Here is a 16,888-nt window from a genome sequence, read left to right as displayed (position 1 = left end):
CATGGCAGAAGTGAGTTTGCCGAACTTTTTCTTTCTGTTATCCAAATGCACACCATGAAATGGCAGTAATACTGAGAGGTGTGTTTTAAGAATATTTGATATGAAGGCATATACCGCATTTCTGAAAGTCTTACCAAGTGTATCAACCCAAAAAGCACAAGTAAAGGCTGGGGAGTTTTCTCTCTCGTTTGCCTGACTGATGTGGTGTGAAAGCACCTACCACAATATCCTGACTTTGGTCCAAATGTCTGACTCCATCACTCTTGAACCCACTTATACTTTGCCTTCTGTCTACCATGTACATCCCCCAGGGTGACTTGTGCAATTTCAATTAAGACCCAAACCAGTCTGCTTCCAGCCACTTCAGATTTTAGATTTAAATCCCTGAAACTGCTTGAGCAGTAGAATTATCTGAGTTTAAAGCATTTGGCAAGAACCCCAATGCCTTTCTTTTTCCCTTATCAGGTTTCTGTTGTAGTTTAAATAAGTTTCACCTTTTTAATTCCCAAGGAAATCTTCCTAATGAGTCCCTGCTTTAAACCACGGTAGCACAAAGTTTGGAAACTATCCATCACTCCTTTCTGCACACTTGGTAAATGCAAGACTCTTTAGTCCATAGTAAGTCATTCTGTTTTAGTACCCAACAGGGAGAAATTATAGAGCTAGTATGCTGACCTCCATAATAGATCAAGGTACTAAATATCAGGAAAATACGGCATTTACAGTGGAAAAAAGAATTTATAATTGATGGAGCAAGTTGTATTATCTTGACACCCCAATGCGCTAATGCTGTTGGTGCAATGATAGGGTTCACCAGCACTGAAGAAGGTCACTTTGTAAACAGAACGTCTTCTAGGCAGGCAGAAGATATTCAGAGCTGTGACCACTCCCAAACTCATCTTTTGGATGAGAAGCTGACACCTGGTATGGAATCTAGTACAAAAGGTGGCTTTTCCCCAAGATAGCAGCTGAAGGAGTGACTACTATATCTCAGATCTGTAGTAGTCACCCGGTTTTCCCAAGATGGTAATCCATTATGTTGGGAGGCAATTTGATGCAAAATATTCCTCCTGATGGTCTCTCTCACTTCATGGGATCCTACACAATTATTTTCAAAATAGCTTGGGCAGAGACATGAAATAGTAATACTGGGAATTATTGCTTGGCGGGCATTGGCAAGGCCCTGTGTTGATGTTTAGATCTTTAGGTCAACATGTGAACTTCAAACGGCCATCACTTCATTAGACTGAGCAGGCTCTTTGCTATATATGGTTAGCCAGACCCTTTGTGGTATTTTGTGAGGTTCCAAACACTCCTTTACAATTCCCATGATCCTTTTGGGAATGATTAACTGGAACATCTATGAGTTAAAATCCAACTGAAATGCATATGATGTTTGTAAGTACATCCTGCTCTTTCAATGGAACTTGTATACCAATGGATTAAACACTTATTTGCATTAATTTTCAATTTAAAACAGGATTGCTCCCATTTGGAGGATCCACATTTTCTCTGTATAAATTGCTGAAGTTCCTCTTTCCCTCATAAAATGTAGCTGCCGTCAAGCAGAAATAGGAACTATCTATATGCTGTGCTATCACAGTGCTTTGTATAAAGCTGGAGCGGAGCCATTTCCTTCTTTGGCTAAGGCCTATGCCAGACAGGATTACATTTATTCATGTAGAAAATCTTCATTTAAAAAATAAAAATGCAGTGATTGGAAAATGTGTGTACACATATACAGTTCCAGGCTTTTAAGTCTCCTGTTCTGACTGTTAAGTGGCCTGTGGAAAGGAAGGATGGGGAGGAATGATTGTTAAAGTCAACTTACAGCTTCCAAATTTCAAAGGGCAAGCATGTGCATCCATGGGAAAGTCTTCTAAATGCATTGGACATTCTGCTCTCACTGTGAGTCTATAAGGGGTCACAGGTAATAGTACAGATTTAGGAGCAAAAAGTGGCTTTAATACAAATTATAATAAAAGATATGTATTCCAGCACAGTTTGGTTAATGTAGTATATCAAATTATCATTTGCATGAGCTTCCTTAAGAACACTTGCTCTCTTGGCTTAAAAAAAGCACTTTTCACTTCTGCTCACCCTTCTATTGTCACCTTGCAAGTCTCTTTATCAATAGCAGTAATGTTTTGTGCTATGTTATTGCTAGGATCTTTGTAGTTTTCAGTTTGCTCTGTTGGCCACATTGAGGGGTTCAACGTTTGAATTAGAATGGTGGATAGAATACTCAATTTATCAATAAATAAAACTCAGTAGTCACTGGTTATTTTTGCTTTCGAGGCCAGCTCCAACACCCTTACTCCAGTGCTCATTTCAGTAGGACTACGCAGGAAAACATAGAGTTGCGTTGGGCAAGTCTAGTATGCAGTAGCAAAGCTAGATTTCTGCTAGGTCTCTTGGTCTCCTTCTCCATTTAACCTGCTTTCATTACTTTCAATTTGCTCCATTTTTATTGCTCAGGGTTGCTTGTCATCATTACATTCAGAACAGAGCAGTGGTGAAGGTACACATTTCTGAAAGTCAGAAATATACCATTTATCAACTATGTTTATACCCCTCCATTCATTGAAGGAGCGTAAGATGATGTAGCCACCCATCTAACAACTCCAGGTTCATGAAGGAATGGAGATTCAAACCTGGCTCTTCTCCATCCTAGTCAGACACTCTAACCACTACAGTAGGCTGATTTTCAGGAGAATTCCCAGCCCTTTTGTAAACGAGTTCCTTGTACTTTTATGCTCTTCCTCTTTTTCTGTTCCAGAACACAAGCTTTTACTGGGGTCTGCCAAGCAGACCAGAAATGCCTATGCTCCTTCTGAAGAGCAAAATCAGCTCTGGATCTTGTAAAAGAAGCAAAACAATATCCCATTCTTCCCGTCTCATTAGTGTGCTTGGCTTGCCAAGTGAGACAAACCCCTACTTGTCATGTATAGGATGCTACTTTAATGCCATGGAGGAAACGACTGTTTTCGCTGCAGCAGCTACAGCTCATCCATAAGACTGGACTGTAAGAGCCTAATCTCCAAACTTGTTAAAGTGAAATATGAAGCCTTTTCAGTATCCCAAAGAATTAAGTGGAACTTAAGTAAGCTTAAAGGTCATAAAGTGAAAAGAGAAGCTCAGAAGAGAAGAAAAATTGATACCGAAAACAGCTACATTCAGTGTATGCTTTTCAGGATGTATACATCATTTCAAGATCTAGAATTCTAAAATAAGTGGTTTTCTTTTTTAAAAAAGAGGAATATAGAAATAACTTGTTCATTAAGAATGATAAATTATGCAACACGTTTTTCATAAAAGGAGAGGATGCCATGTTGCGATTCTTACCTCATTGTATAGAGCAGTGTCCCATCTTCCGTAATTCGCAAGAGTTTGTTAGGCATAGTCATGTTGTGAGCTACTGATTTCTTTCCATTGTGGAAAAAAGTATCTGGTGTCCATATTTTGCTGGCCATTAAATTATTAAGTCGGAGGACTTGCATGGGTCCTTTGAACTTCAGTCTTTCATCCCTCCAGCTTTGCCGGAAAAATACATCTATTGTGTATTCCTAAAAATTGGACAATGGGGAGTTTTGAAAATAGTACAGTTTGGCAATAGGACTACTGAATAGGAAGAAGCTTCCAGAACAAGGCAGAGCTTATTTTATATCATGCTCTCTGCTATACTGGCAAAGAATATATGAAACCCAAAACTGACTTTGAAAGGGTGTTACTCATCCAGTCTTCTGCATCTGGGCTTTTACATACGCAATATGGACAGACCTTACAGACTACCACAGAACAGTGAGATTACTTCCTCAGAGAAGTTTCATATCAAAATTCAAGTATGCAAGAGCAGCCACAACAGGGAATTCCCATGGGGAAAATGGAAGACCAGGACCTCGCTCTCTCATTCCTTGGAAACTCCTTCTCTTCACCTGAAGCTATAATAGGTTTTGGATCTTTGGAACAAACAGTACAGTCCTATACATGTCTACTCAGAAGTAAGCCTTATTGAATTAAGGGGTGAAGAACCTAAGGCTCTCCAGATGCTGTTAGACTCCAACTCCCATCAGCCCCAGCCAGCATAACCAATAGTAAGGGATGATGGGAATTATAGTCCAGCAACATCTAGAGGCCTATACATCCCAAAGGTAATTTGCTATGCCACACACATTCTGCTTCCACAAATTGCCATTCACTCATATCCACAACCAAATATAATGACAGTGCTGCAACCTGGACACAAACACAGAGCTCACTTTCATTCTGCTTCTTTCACAGAAAGCATTCTCTGCACCATGGGAATATATAAATAAATTATCAAATGATAAACTCCAGATATGTGTTATTTCACTCATACACACTCTTCCTCCAGGCTGATCAGAGCAGATTGCACATGGTTCCTAAGCAGCTTCTCACTCAGACATCGTATAGGGCCAGACCTTCTCTGATTCAGCTGTAAAATGACCACGTGTCTGTATAACATTTCTTCAGAGGCTGCCTTAGGTTCAAAAGGCCTCCACAAGTAGATGAAGTACATGAAACTAGCAGTCTCTGGGCAGCAGACACCAGGATGACTATTATTTTCTCAGTTCTCTACCAACTCTCCAATGCACCAGTTACTTTGAGAACTTTAAAGTACCCTCAGTGGGGTTTCAATTCTCTAGCTAGAAATGCAACTGTTTTTCATAAACTGTTTTAAGGGGTAACATCCTAAGTCAAGAAGAAAAATGGAACCTGTGCTCATCTTCCCAACCCTAAAAAAGGTTACAATGACTTGATTGTAAAGAGAGAGTATCATAGAATAAGCATCAACTGTGATGCATGTTACAGGAGACACTGATCCTCAATGGAGGACAGTCTCACTACTATAGAAGACCAATAATGAAAGTGAACAATAGCTATGCCACAACATTAGCTGTGTGCAAAGCACTTGTGAGCTGAAGCAGGAATAAGGCCACTTTCCTAGCCCTGCCCTCACTGTTGGACTAGCTCTGCCCCCAAAATCTGCACTGATCACGGGGATCTGTGGTAAGAAACAGCTATGTGTAAGATAGCAATACTCAATATAGAGTCATCGGGGACAAGACTAGCCCAGGGATGTAGTGTCAGAGTGGCTCCAGGTGTGTGGCTCTGTTCTTGATTCAGCTCATAGTGTCACGCAAGTAATGTGTGATCAGGCTATACTCATCATCATTCCTCAGTGCATCTGAGGTCAATGCAGTAGACATTGGAACTGTATAGTCCACTTGAACTGAAATCTATGCACATAGGCCCTGATGGGGCATCCAGTGTGTGCTTTGGATGTGCATGGTTTGGAGGAAAGCTCTTACTACGATCTTGCGAAACCAAGTAATCATAATAGTCATAACAATTGTGATTGTCACTCCACAAAGAACTTTTCCAATAATATTCATGGCCCATATATTTCAAGATTCCTGAAGGGAGTATTCTGGAATTGGTTCTGCAAAAGTATTTGCAGCTCCCAAAAGAAATTGACTTTGCAATATCTTTTTCAAAAGATATCCATTATATGATTTACAGATAACAAACCTCATCTACCTGAAAAATCGGTAGACCACTACAATCAAGGGTATGAAAAAGTCTTGCTAACTTTGGCCTCTTAAATCCTTTTAGTTTTATTAAATTATGTCATAATTTGGCATGTTTGCTAATCAATAGCCAGTGTTAGGGAATATCTCTTTGAAAAGGCTACATCTTTGTGGCTTACCACAAGTTGCTTAGGTACAAAATGGATAATGAAATTCTGCAGATGCATTTATTATAGGTTTTTATTTTGACTTTACCTCTTTATATGTAGTAAAGCGGGTGGTCAGGCTTTTAACGACTTGAGTAGTCATGCTTGACATCATCCTTACAACAATGACAACCACAAAAACCTGCAGTTCAATTACCCATTCTTTAGGTGAGGTATGTGTGTTATATGTGTCCTCAGTAACTGTGCTGAGGATAGCCTGAACAATCAGACAAGTTATAATTTACTATCATAATTTACTGTCATCTGCATTGCCCTAAACTGGTTCACTGGATGTCTCTTAATCATGTATTCTGCGCCACATACTTCAAGTAATCAATTTGCATAGTAACATGCTTTATCACAGGGAATGCTTGCTTCCCAGTTGCTGATGCTTCCCCATATTGGAAAAACTGCCACAAACATTTCAAACAAATTGAACTATCAAACTGGGGATAGCACTTGAGGTGAATATTTAAGTGCACTGAAATCAGTCAATGTGAACGACTCGGAAAACTGGTCTAGAAGCAGAAAGCAGACAGGGCGAAACTGAGAGAAGATAGGATGGCACTTACCATATCATGGTCTGAAACAGGCCCAAAGCTGGTGACGAAGATGTCGGTCTTCACTGCAGTTACACGCTCTGATGAAGCAGGAAATTAGGATAGTGAGTGCTTATCAATAGCTTTCATTAGATCCAAAACCAGAAGCTGTTATCCAAACAAAGAACGCATTGACTTTTAGAAGCTCTGAAATAAGAGGAGGGGCTTAGCTCAATGGTAGAAAGCATGCTTTGCTTGCGGAAGGTCTCAATTCTTGGCATCTCCTCTTCCATCTGAAACACGGGGTCACTCGTACTAATCAATGCAGACAATACTGAGCTGGATGGAGCAAAGGTCTGACTCATTATAAGGCAGTTTCCTATATTCAAAATTGGCCCATAACATGAACTTAGTCATTTTGGCCCAGATCCACAAAACCATCAGTATGCTGTTGCTTACAAATTATTTTCATCCCCAGCAGACTGATCAGGCACCTGGTTGGCCTTCCCGGCTACAGCGAGATGATAGATTGTATTTCTATGTTGAGGTGTTCTATGATGAGACACCTAGGTTGTGGAACTCTTTCCCTATTTATAATACGCAAGCACCATCAATGTTTTTGCTTCGATTGCCTGATGAAGTACTTTCTGTTTATATGGGCCTTTTCTGATGCATACAGATCCTTTTGTCATTGTGTGCCACTATCCAAACAAGTACTATTCTATTTTGTTTTACGGATGTGTTCTATTCACTGCCTAGGCACTTCATTTATTTTTGAAGTCTATGAGCCTTTAAAATAAAGAAATAAATGTAAACTGTAATTACTCTGAAATGCGCATGTATTCATATAAATCAGCATATGCGCATTTTATTCAAATATATGTCCTTTTTGTGATACCTAAGTGGCCGCCACAGACACATTCCTCTTTTATAAATCCATGGGTGAACACATGTGCACTGTTACAGGCTGGTTTAGGCAGGTCTGTGCTTCCACCTCGAGTGAGACTCAAGGTGAGTTCAACACTGCCATTTACTCTGCACTCCCACCACAGATTTGGTGTTAGCCCCAGTCCATATCTATCCTGTTGTTTCTTTTGAAATACTGTGATTAATGCATCCCGCTCCCCCTCCCCACAAAAACAACAACTAGTTTTGATCTGAATTGAGAAGAAGAATGAAGAGCAATGAGCACATGTCAGGGACTGGCTGGACACCGAGGAGTGGTGGCTGGATACTGATAAATGGGCACCAGGAGAAGCGGGGTTGGAGATTGACTTGGAATAAGGGACCAGTGAACTGGGGGAACCTGTAACCAGGAGCCAGGAGATAAGAGTCACAGGCAGGAGAAGCTGCAGGATTGGAGAATAAAGAACGTGTACGGGGTGGGGGGGGGGAGATAGGTCAGGGTTTTCACACCTCCTCCTCCTCCTGCCCCCACCTCTCCAGCTCCACTTTTGCCCAGGACTAGAAGAGAATTGAAGATGGAGGAGCAGAAGGTATTGCACACAGCTCAAATAGGGGAGATACATAAACTGCAGTCGGGGGTGGGGCCTCTCTGTTGCCTCATAGGGTGCACACCTAGGAGTAGCTGAGAGATATAGGACTGATGGACATGCCTTCCCCTAACTTACAAGTGTAAAGGTAAAGGTACCCCTGCCTGTACGGGCCAGTCGTGTCCGACTCTAGGGTTGTGCGCCCATCTCACTTAAGAGGCCGGGGGCCAGCGCTGTCCGCAGACACTTCTGGGTCACGTGGCCAGCATGACAAGCTGCATCTGGCGAGCCAGCGCAGCACACGGAAACACCGTTTACCTTCCTGCTAGTAAACGGTCCCTATTTATCTACTTGCACCCGGGGGTGCTTTCGAACTGCTAGGTTGGCAGGCGCTGGGACCGAGCAACGGGAGCGCACCCCGCCGCGGGGATTCGAACCGCCGACCTGACGATCGGCAAGTCCTAGACGCTGAGGTTTTACCCACAGCGCCACCCGTGTCCCATACAAGTGTACCTTTTACAATAAAGAGTTAATTTCTCACTCTGGACATTCTGCTCAGTATCAACTCATGTTTTCCTGGGAAGTAAAGAATAATATTGTAGTATTCCAGCTGTGGTTGCTTTGTCACACAGTGACTTTTGAGGGCTATTTTTTGACTGCTGTTAGGACTGACAACCATACAAATCATATTGAAGAGGCAGTTAGACAGCGAGTGTTCCTAATTAGTCCTCCAGCAAAATGGATGTGGCCTAGTCAAACCTGCTTCCAAGAGAATATTAATTGCCTTAGAGAAAGGTGCGGATTTTCTTGACGCCTAATTGGGTTGGAGCTTAATCCTAAAGAGGGTCATAGTGAGAATTAACCTCAAAGCACTGAAAATGTAAGGTTACTCTTGCTCCCCAAAGATATATTCATCTTGAAAAATGAGTCTTCATTTCTTGGTGGAGCAAACTGCTTGGGAACTGAAGGCTGTGTTCTCATCTCAAAGAGCAAATTAGATTTAATGTTTTTCCTTAGGTCGACTAAGGGACAGTATATGTTACACACAAATAGGTTCAGTGCAAACCCTGAAAACCTATTTTCCAGGAAAATCTGTGTTGGGTTGAGATGAACTGAAATGGAGAAGGGAGAAGGGTGAAGGGAGCAGACAGGAGAGGAGAGGATTGCTCTTAATGCTTAACTTAATGCTTAATGTCTTGGTTCCTGAAGGCTGCAGCCCTATATAGGTACATTTCCTGGGAGTAAATCCCACTGAACTCAATGGGACTTCTGAGTAGGCATTCCTAGGATTGTGATAGATGTAGCTTTTCCTGTGAAACAGGCTGCCTGGGTTTATTTTTATCAATTTGTTTAGTTCTCAAACTTTATATACTTCATAGGCATTGCATCTCATAGGCTTAACTGGCAGGTTCTATTGAATTCAATGCAATTAAATTAGCTTAAATTCCTATATTTTAATATGTGTGCTCAGAGTGCCTGACTTCCCCAAGTGATTTTGAATGATGATCAATGTCAAGATAAACCAGCATGGTGCCCTCCAGGTGTTGGATAACAGCTTACACCATTCCTTGCCATTGGCCATATATTGGTTGGGGCTGATGGTAGCTGATATCCACAACATTTAGAGGACACCACTTTGGCTAACCTGGCCTAGGTAAAAGATGAATGAGTGCTGGTGCTTAGTGCTTTTCAGCAGCTATGACTATGCAAACAGCCCTAAGCAATTACAATATGTTGTGTTCTGACCTTACCCAGAGTCCTCTCGTCCCAAATTGCATCATTTATGTCATCAGTCATGTTACGTGACATATTTTTTTTGTTAAACTCTACCTGAATAACTAGCTTTCTCTGAGCAGGTTCTGTGGGTTTTTTTTTTAACAATAATAATGATGATGATGATTTCTGCACGCTGAGAAGGGAACTGCCCTTTCGTAGATTCGTGTTTTTTAAAAAGACATGCATGTGCTTGTTTACCACTTTTGCAATTAGATGATTCAGCTGTGCTTTGTTACATGCTCCAAAAATAATGACTCATTCTTACATAGGACACTTTAGAGCAAGTGACTCACAGACTTGGGGTATTACTTCACAATGAAAGATAACCATCTCTTCTTTTACCATTATTGGTTTGAGCGTTTACACCCACCATCTAGATGGAATTGTGTTCCTTTGGACTACAAAACCTGGTGCCAACCTGGACTCAAAGCCGCCTCAGGCGTCCTTATGGATGACCTTTATGAAAAGGACAGAGGGAGTGCAATTCTGTTCTGTTTTCATTTCATCCTCAAAAATGCATGGGGGGGGGCAGAAGAGGTTGTGGGCTAAGGTCTTCAGCACTCAATGTAAGCCATAAAGAAAGGAGCTAACAGAAATTCTAACATAAAAGGCCTACTTTTTCAAAAAGTGTGTGTGTGTTGGCAGAAGTATAACTGGAGCATTTGCCCATTTTCAGCTCACAAGTTTGTAAACAGAGTAGGATTCTGCCTCAGCTCTATGTGTACCCTGAATAATGAGGTAAATCAGGGTGATTTAGGATATTCATTCACATTACCTCCCCCCCCCCAGTTGAATCACTCTATTAACAAGCATGTGTTAAAGGCTAATAGGGGGCTGTCCAACCTTGGAAGCAGCTCTGTTGCATTAATTTCTCCATAAAGTTAAATGCAAGACTGCTGCCACCCTTTTTTGAGAAGCAAAACCAAGCTGACTGGGGAAATGCCCAGAGCTTGAAGGGGAAGGGAGTGCAAAGGAGAAAGGAGGAGTGCAAAGGTGCCCCCCCCCCTTTTTTTAGGATAGACAGGTCTAGGTTTTAATCACAGCAAGTTTTTTCCCCAGTGCACTCCAATCACAGTGATTTGAGGGCAGGATGTTGGAGTCAACAAATGGGCCATTGCTCTCAATTCATAAGGGAAACACTCAGGGCAGGGGAAGATATCCCAGTCTCTTTTGGAATGTAGAAAACAACTAGAACATATTATTTTAAAATAATGACCAACTACATAGAACCAACAACCAAAGCGTTGCAGTTGATCTAATATATGAAGCCAATATATGTCCCGTATGAACTGTAAAAAGGAAGAATAAAACATGATCAGGTGGGAACAGGCTAGTCTGGCTGCTTCGACATTATCATACTAATGTCACTGGATACAGTGGAAGATTCATAGTTTCTTGTGTGACTAAAGATTAATAGCCACACATCCAAATACATGAGCTTAACAATTCTTAATGCCTGTCGGATTTATTTGCGTGAGGGTTTGTAGACCTGGTTGGAATGCTTTCCAGTGATCAAGGCTCCAACCAGATGTTAAGACTTGTAGCACTGGCTTACTTTGAGTAAGGTGAATTAACTATTAGTAGTACTGCGGCATAAAATATGATGCTTTATTTACTGCAGGGATTTTGCAAACATCATAGCTGAAAGATGCACTCGTACAAATATATAGCTTCAGGACATTATGGTTGGATGTCTCTCTGGCACTTTGAAGGCATCTGGATGTTGGAAGGTGAAATGCAATAATGATTTAACTTTTACCCATTAGCATACTAGTTGACATAGGTCTGTGTTCTGCTAAACATCTCAGGATAACTTCCTTACCGTCTTTAATTGATGGACAATCAATCGATACAAGTGATATACTTATGCCACTAATCTAAATGTCAATAAGTGCCATTATCTTCTCTGTTTAAAAATAAAGCTGTTGCACAGTGATGAGTTGGTCTTGCCAAAGAATCTAATTTTCATCCTATCTCCTCAATCTTTACTTGAGCTATTTAAGTTTTCTATTTTGGAACACTTGTTTAAGGATAAATAATAACTCAGAGAATGAAGGTGTTCATTCTAATCTACAAATACATGCTGTTTACTTAAAAGGTTGGGTGGGGGGGCTCGGTTGCCTAAGAGATAATTATTGGACCTAGCTATCCAAACTGCTGGATTCTACTTGAACAAGAGCATACAAATTCAGTTCCGTATGAAAATAGAACTTGAACTGGATCAAGGGTCAAAACTCCACTGAGTGTATCATTGTACATGTAATAGGAATTGTCTTCCAAAAAAACCCCATACATATACAGAGCTATACATTTGAGCCTTGATTAATCCATCTCCATCTCATGCTGGCCAAGGAAAACAGGAATAGAATATATTTATACAGCAATCTTCAGAAGCCATGCAGCCAAAAGATGGGATAAGAATGTTTGTTCATCATGTGTGTCTTCCTGCCAAAGGATGCAGCACCTGCAGCTACCTGATTTTGAGAAACCTAAACTATAGGGGTGTCAGAGAACTCTGCAAACTTTAGATCTGGGGGATCCAGCTCCCCTCCCACCCCCCACCCAAACACATCAGTTTGGGGGCAGACCCAAACTGTCTGAAATGAGCTTGGATTGTGGCCTTAGACGTCTCCAGGCTCTATATCATGTTGAAAATGTTGTTAAAGGCATGATTTTATGTTATTTTATCTTTATCCACATAAATAATGCTGTTTTAAAGATTGCACCTTTGTCAGATATCCTACAAGGCACATTTGACTCTCACCAGTTGCACTGCAACAGTTTTTTAGCTGTTAATGGCCGCCAACCCAATGGCTATAGTACAGCCAGTGATGTGGTCACAATGTACACACAGGTCCTGAAAATGTCTTCTATACCACAGAGTTCCTGGGTTTTATAGATAATACTTTTTTAGAAACTGTTCCTTTGAACTGGTAGTAACAGTTTTATTAGACAGGCACCAGTAAAATGTGCTGTTTCTCAAAGTTACATGCTTGATGGCTTGATTCAAATGTTTTATTGACAAATCCCAGAACTTTCTCTATCAGAAAAGAAACGAGTTCACACTGTGCCATGTTAACACACTACTGCAAACTACCACTGTTGTAGGCTATGCCAATGCAGATGTTGAAAATGGGGCCACTGATCTGCGCTATGGCTCGTCGTGATTATACGTGATCATGAATGAAATCAATTTTCAAAATCTAATTAGTTCTTTTTCTCTTGGTCTCTTGGCTATATGCAGGAGTTAAACCTTATGTCTTGGTGCGAGGGGGAAGGGGTGGTCAGAAGGAAAAAGGCACTTTAACGTAGAAAGTATTTCAGAATAAAGGAGATAGCCTTGGACTAAGTATGCTGCAACTAGCAACTGGCACTGCATAGATAATCTACCTGGAGTCATCCTGCTTCCGTCCAATTCACAGGTTATGGATGGCATTCCCAAGCCTCCCTTTAATCCCCACTCACAGCAGCTTGAATACCCCTGAATCATTTTTAATAATTGATTTAAATTGCATCAAATTATCCCTTCGCCTAATCAGAAAAGGCATTACCACTAATTCATGTATTATTCTTAAATGAGATCCATCCAGCTTTACTTGTATAGTATGTTCGGCAAGAACCATTACGGTTGACTAAAACCTACTATTGTATTAATCAAGGATCAAGAAATATTTATTTCTGGGCTAATCCTTGAGTTTACATGAAAGTAGAGGAAATAGCAGCACAGGAAGCAAGAAGAATGATTCCTCATTTGTTTTTTTTATATATATATAGCTTCCAAAATTAAATTCAACGTCCTCAGTGCAGAACAATCCATTATTTTCTTCAGTTCTTCATAATCTATGAACAATATATACTCAACAAAGCCAAAGTTTAAAGACAATCATTGCTAAATTCAATACCATTATAATAAAGACTTTATTCAGCATCTACAGGGGAATCTGATAAAAGTAACAGATAACAGATAACCGGGGGGGGGGAGTGGGGGAGGCACTGAATAACTGGTTAGATGATAGATTGCGCATGTTTGTGTTTTGTGTGTGGCAAATGAATGCTTCTTTGAGGGTTGTTGAAATTAAATATGACAAGCAGAAAAAACATTTCATTTTCTATGAAACGTACATACCTGATAGCTGAACATTTTTTCATCATTTGATGCTTAGTGGATGGTTTGGGATCAAAAGAAATGATATGTGCACAGATGAGAGAACTATACATACAGCTGATTTTTCTTTTTTCTTTTAGCTTTCTGTTTTTGCTGCAGCAATTCCAGCTGCTGAAGAGACAAGGTACCATCTGATTCAAGCAAACATGCCAGGTTGAATCCAGACATCCTTTGCAGGAATACAAGGGTTCCTTCCTTCCATTTCCGTACAAAGGGGCTGAGACTCAGCAGAGTCTCCCGCTGGATGAAACAAGGATGAGTGAAGTTTTGCTGATTCCCTCTGCAAACCCGCCGCCCTCTCTGCTTCCCATACTGTTCTAGAGAGGACCTAACCCTCCAGAGCAGCTTCTCAGAGGGCATGGGATGGAGTCTTCAGGAGAAAAGAGGAGTCAGCAAAAATTGCCTCCCATCCTTCCTCCAGAGGGGGTTTTCATTTTTGGTTATGGATCCAAGCCATTGTCTCTATGACAGCAAGAACTCCTGAAGGAGAAATAGAAGTCAAAGTTCTGCTCAGTTCTCTGACACATCCACACACATGTGTTCTTTGGATCCCGGTAATTATCTTAATGGTCATGTCCTTGGAAGTTCATAAGATTTTGAAAGTTATTTGACAAATATTAGATACAAGTTGATGCATCAAATAAAAAACCATTAGGAACAACATTGAGCATACTATATCTTGAGTGCCTAGACATGTCACCAGCACATCTTAAGCTGCCCCTTCCTGTTGTAGCCCCCTGTTCACACCCACCCACACCCAAAAATAGTGCTCCTGGATACTGAGAGCAGTCTTTGCTGTAATGTGAGGAACTACAATTAGATGTAGAAATTGGGACAGTCTCCCACATAAATTGTGGTAGACTGCAGCATCGGAGAACTCTTAAGAAGAAAATATTTTTGAATACAAAAATCATAGAGCAGCATTATATGTTAATAATACAAGAAATACAGTCAACTCACACTTCCAATGTTTGCAGAGATTGGTAAGTTTAAAGATGAACTATTTTGCCATTTTTTAAATAAAATAGAGATGTGATTATTTTCCTAATTATGTCACAGTTCATATTTCACATTTTCAGGACTGTGTAAAAAGGCTGATTTTGGCTCTGAAGTCAACTGCTAGAACTGATCAGCCAGTTCTTAAATCAATATGGCCCACTTCTGCCAACAGGGTTAGCGTCTCAATCACAAAACACATTTATATGATAGTATGCCCCATTGTCATTAGTGGGAATTACTTACAAACAAATATGATCACCACTGCTACCTTCAATCTAACTGAGTTCAATCTGGGAGCAAAGTATAAATCTGATTTAATGGGAATTATTTGGTCTTTAAAGATTTAATACAGCATCAGTGGTGGAAGATGAGACTTTCATTTACTTTGATTCAGATATTTACTGCCCAACCCAATGGATGCTTACCCAGAAGTGAATCCCATTTATATTCAATGGGATTTGCTCTTAAGTAAATGTGCCTAGATTTGTGACCTTAATCAATGTTATGAGAGGATCCGGGGGCGGGGAGGGGGAATGGACTTTTTTCATCTTTTGGATCATGGAATTTGGCCGCATATTAAGAAGTGTTTATATGACAACAAGAGAGGATTTAGCAAGGGAATGCTGTTGGATGGATCAGTTTTCAATACCTCTTTGTTAATTTTATCAGTTTACAAACATATAAGGTAATATGATTACATTTTCAAAGAGCAAAAGGAACAATCATTTTAGGCAATTTTGTTCGTAAAGTCAATCAAGATAACACACACCTCCCAATCCAGGTCTCAGGCGGTTATCGTAACCATCAAGCAAGCGGTCCAGAATTCGAGTGAATATTGTTGTGTTGTCCTTAATTTCATCTTGTAAGGAAGTTGACTGTCCATAGCTAGGGAGGAAAACACTGCTGTTAACATTATAAACCATTAATCCACCAACAAACCTACAAAATCATAATTCTGAAATCTGCTTAATCTTGCTTATACTGATTTATAGATGCAAAATCTCTTCCATCATGCCAGATTGTAGTAGCATTATAGGATACTTTCTCCTGCATGCTTTCTTTTTAAAGAATGCATAGTCATTGGGCAGCTTAGAGCAATGCACAGGGATGCCTAGAAATGGATAATAAATGAGACAAAAGTGGCCCTACAACAAAATGTTGTGATGTGGGGTGCTTCTGTTCAAGGTTTCAGACCCTTGATTCCATTCATTGACCTCCCACTGCGACAGTTTCCCTCTTCCCTCTGCCCTGCAATAGTAAGTCACCAACCCACCACCACTGAACATGAGGGGGGAGGCTCACACATTTGTGCCTGATCCCTGTTATATTACATTCTTTAATTTCTCTTTAATGTCTATGACATTAAAGCTCTCTCTTCCATCCCTGGAGACATTTTAAAATAACTTCTCAGTTTGAACCAGGAAGATACAGATATAGACATATTCCCTTGCTCACTCGCTCAACTGTCTATTCCTCTCTCTCATGCAGTAACTCAACCTTTAGTTCCTGGCTGGGGGGGGGGGTGTCCTGCAAAAAATTAGTACCCGCGGAAACTCACGGTTGCCCAAAGTTTGCCAATACTTCTCTTTTGTGCAATGGTGGTGGTGCAGCAGCAGCTTTGGCTATACTGTATGCTTCAGTATATAAAAGTACAGGGAGACTCCAATTGGTATCAATTGATCCTTTATTTTTTATGCTGTTTTATGCATTATTTCTACTTTCCAGTCTACAGATTTATGAGTGTAAAATAGTGTGTTTTCCGTAAATCCCCTCCCCCAAAAAATCAGTTTATGAAAGATTACCTTAAAAGAAGTACCCATAAATCATCTAAATATGCTAACAGAAGTAAACTGCAATCCTAACCCCACTAATCTGGGATTCAGCACCATTGTACTCAATGGTGCTTCCTTGTGAGTAGACTTGGTATGGATTGCACTGGGAGCTAATAATCAACAACCCGTTACTAAACATTTTCCCTGAGAAATACGTGGCAGTAGTTTCAACAAAGTATGTTTCAAATTGCGGCCAATGATATCTCCATGTAGCACAGCCTTGTTTGCATCCCTGTAAAGTGGTTGGCACCATCATAAAAGGTGTAGTCATTTCTAATTTTTCTTTACTAAAATGAAAACCCATTTACACCTTCTAAATTTTATTG

The 16,888-nt window shown here is 40.4% G+C and overlaps 1 protein-coding gene across 5 annotated transcripts in view; it reads right to left on the bottom strand.

The window, feature by feature from the left end:
- GABRA1 (gamma-aminobutyric acid type A receptor subunit alpha1) overlaps positions 1 to 16,888 on the bottom strand; it is a 39,763-nt gene that overhangs the window by 15,308 nt on the left and 7,567 nt on the right. For all 5 annotated transcript variants that reach the window (XM_053376467.1, XM_053376466.1, XM_053376468.1 and 2 more), the window contains 4 exons: positions 15,500 to 15,615; positions 6,331 to 6,398; positions 3,346 to 3,566; positions 1,832 to 1,914 (listed from right to left, as the gene is read on the bottom strand). In XM_053376467.1, the coding sequence (XP_053232442.1) occupies positions 1,832 to 1,914; positions 3,346 to 3,566; positions 6,331 to 6,398; positions 15,500 to 15,615 (488 nt within the window). The remainder of the gene's footprint in view (positions 1 to 1,831; positions 1,915 to 3,345; positions 3,567 to 6,330; positions 6,399 to 15,499; positions 15,616 to 16,888) is intronic.

The sequence above is a fragment of the Podarcis raffonei genome, chromosome 2, assembly GCF_027172205.1.
Source record: "Podarcis raffonei isolate rPodRaf1 chromosome 2, rPodRaf1.pri, whole genome shotgun sequence".
In the NCBI taxonomy this organism is placed as follows: domain Eukaryota; kingdom Metazoa; phylum Chordata; class Lepidosauria; order Squamata; family Lacertidae; genus Podarcis; species Podarcis raffonei.
The sequence above is the reverse complement of the archived record's forward strand: the minus strand, read 5'-3'. Positions and strand labels throughout refer to the sequence as shown.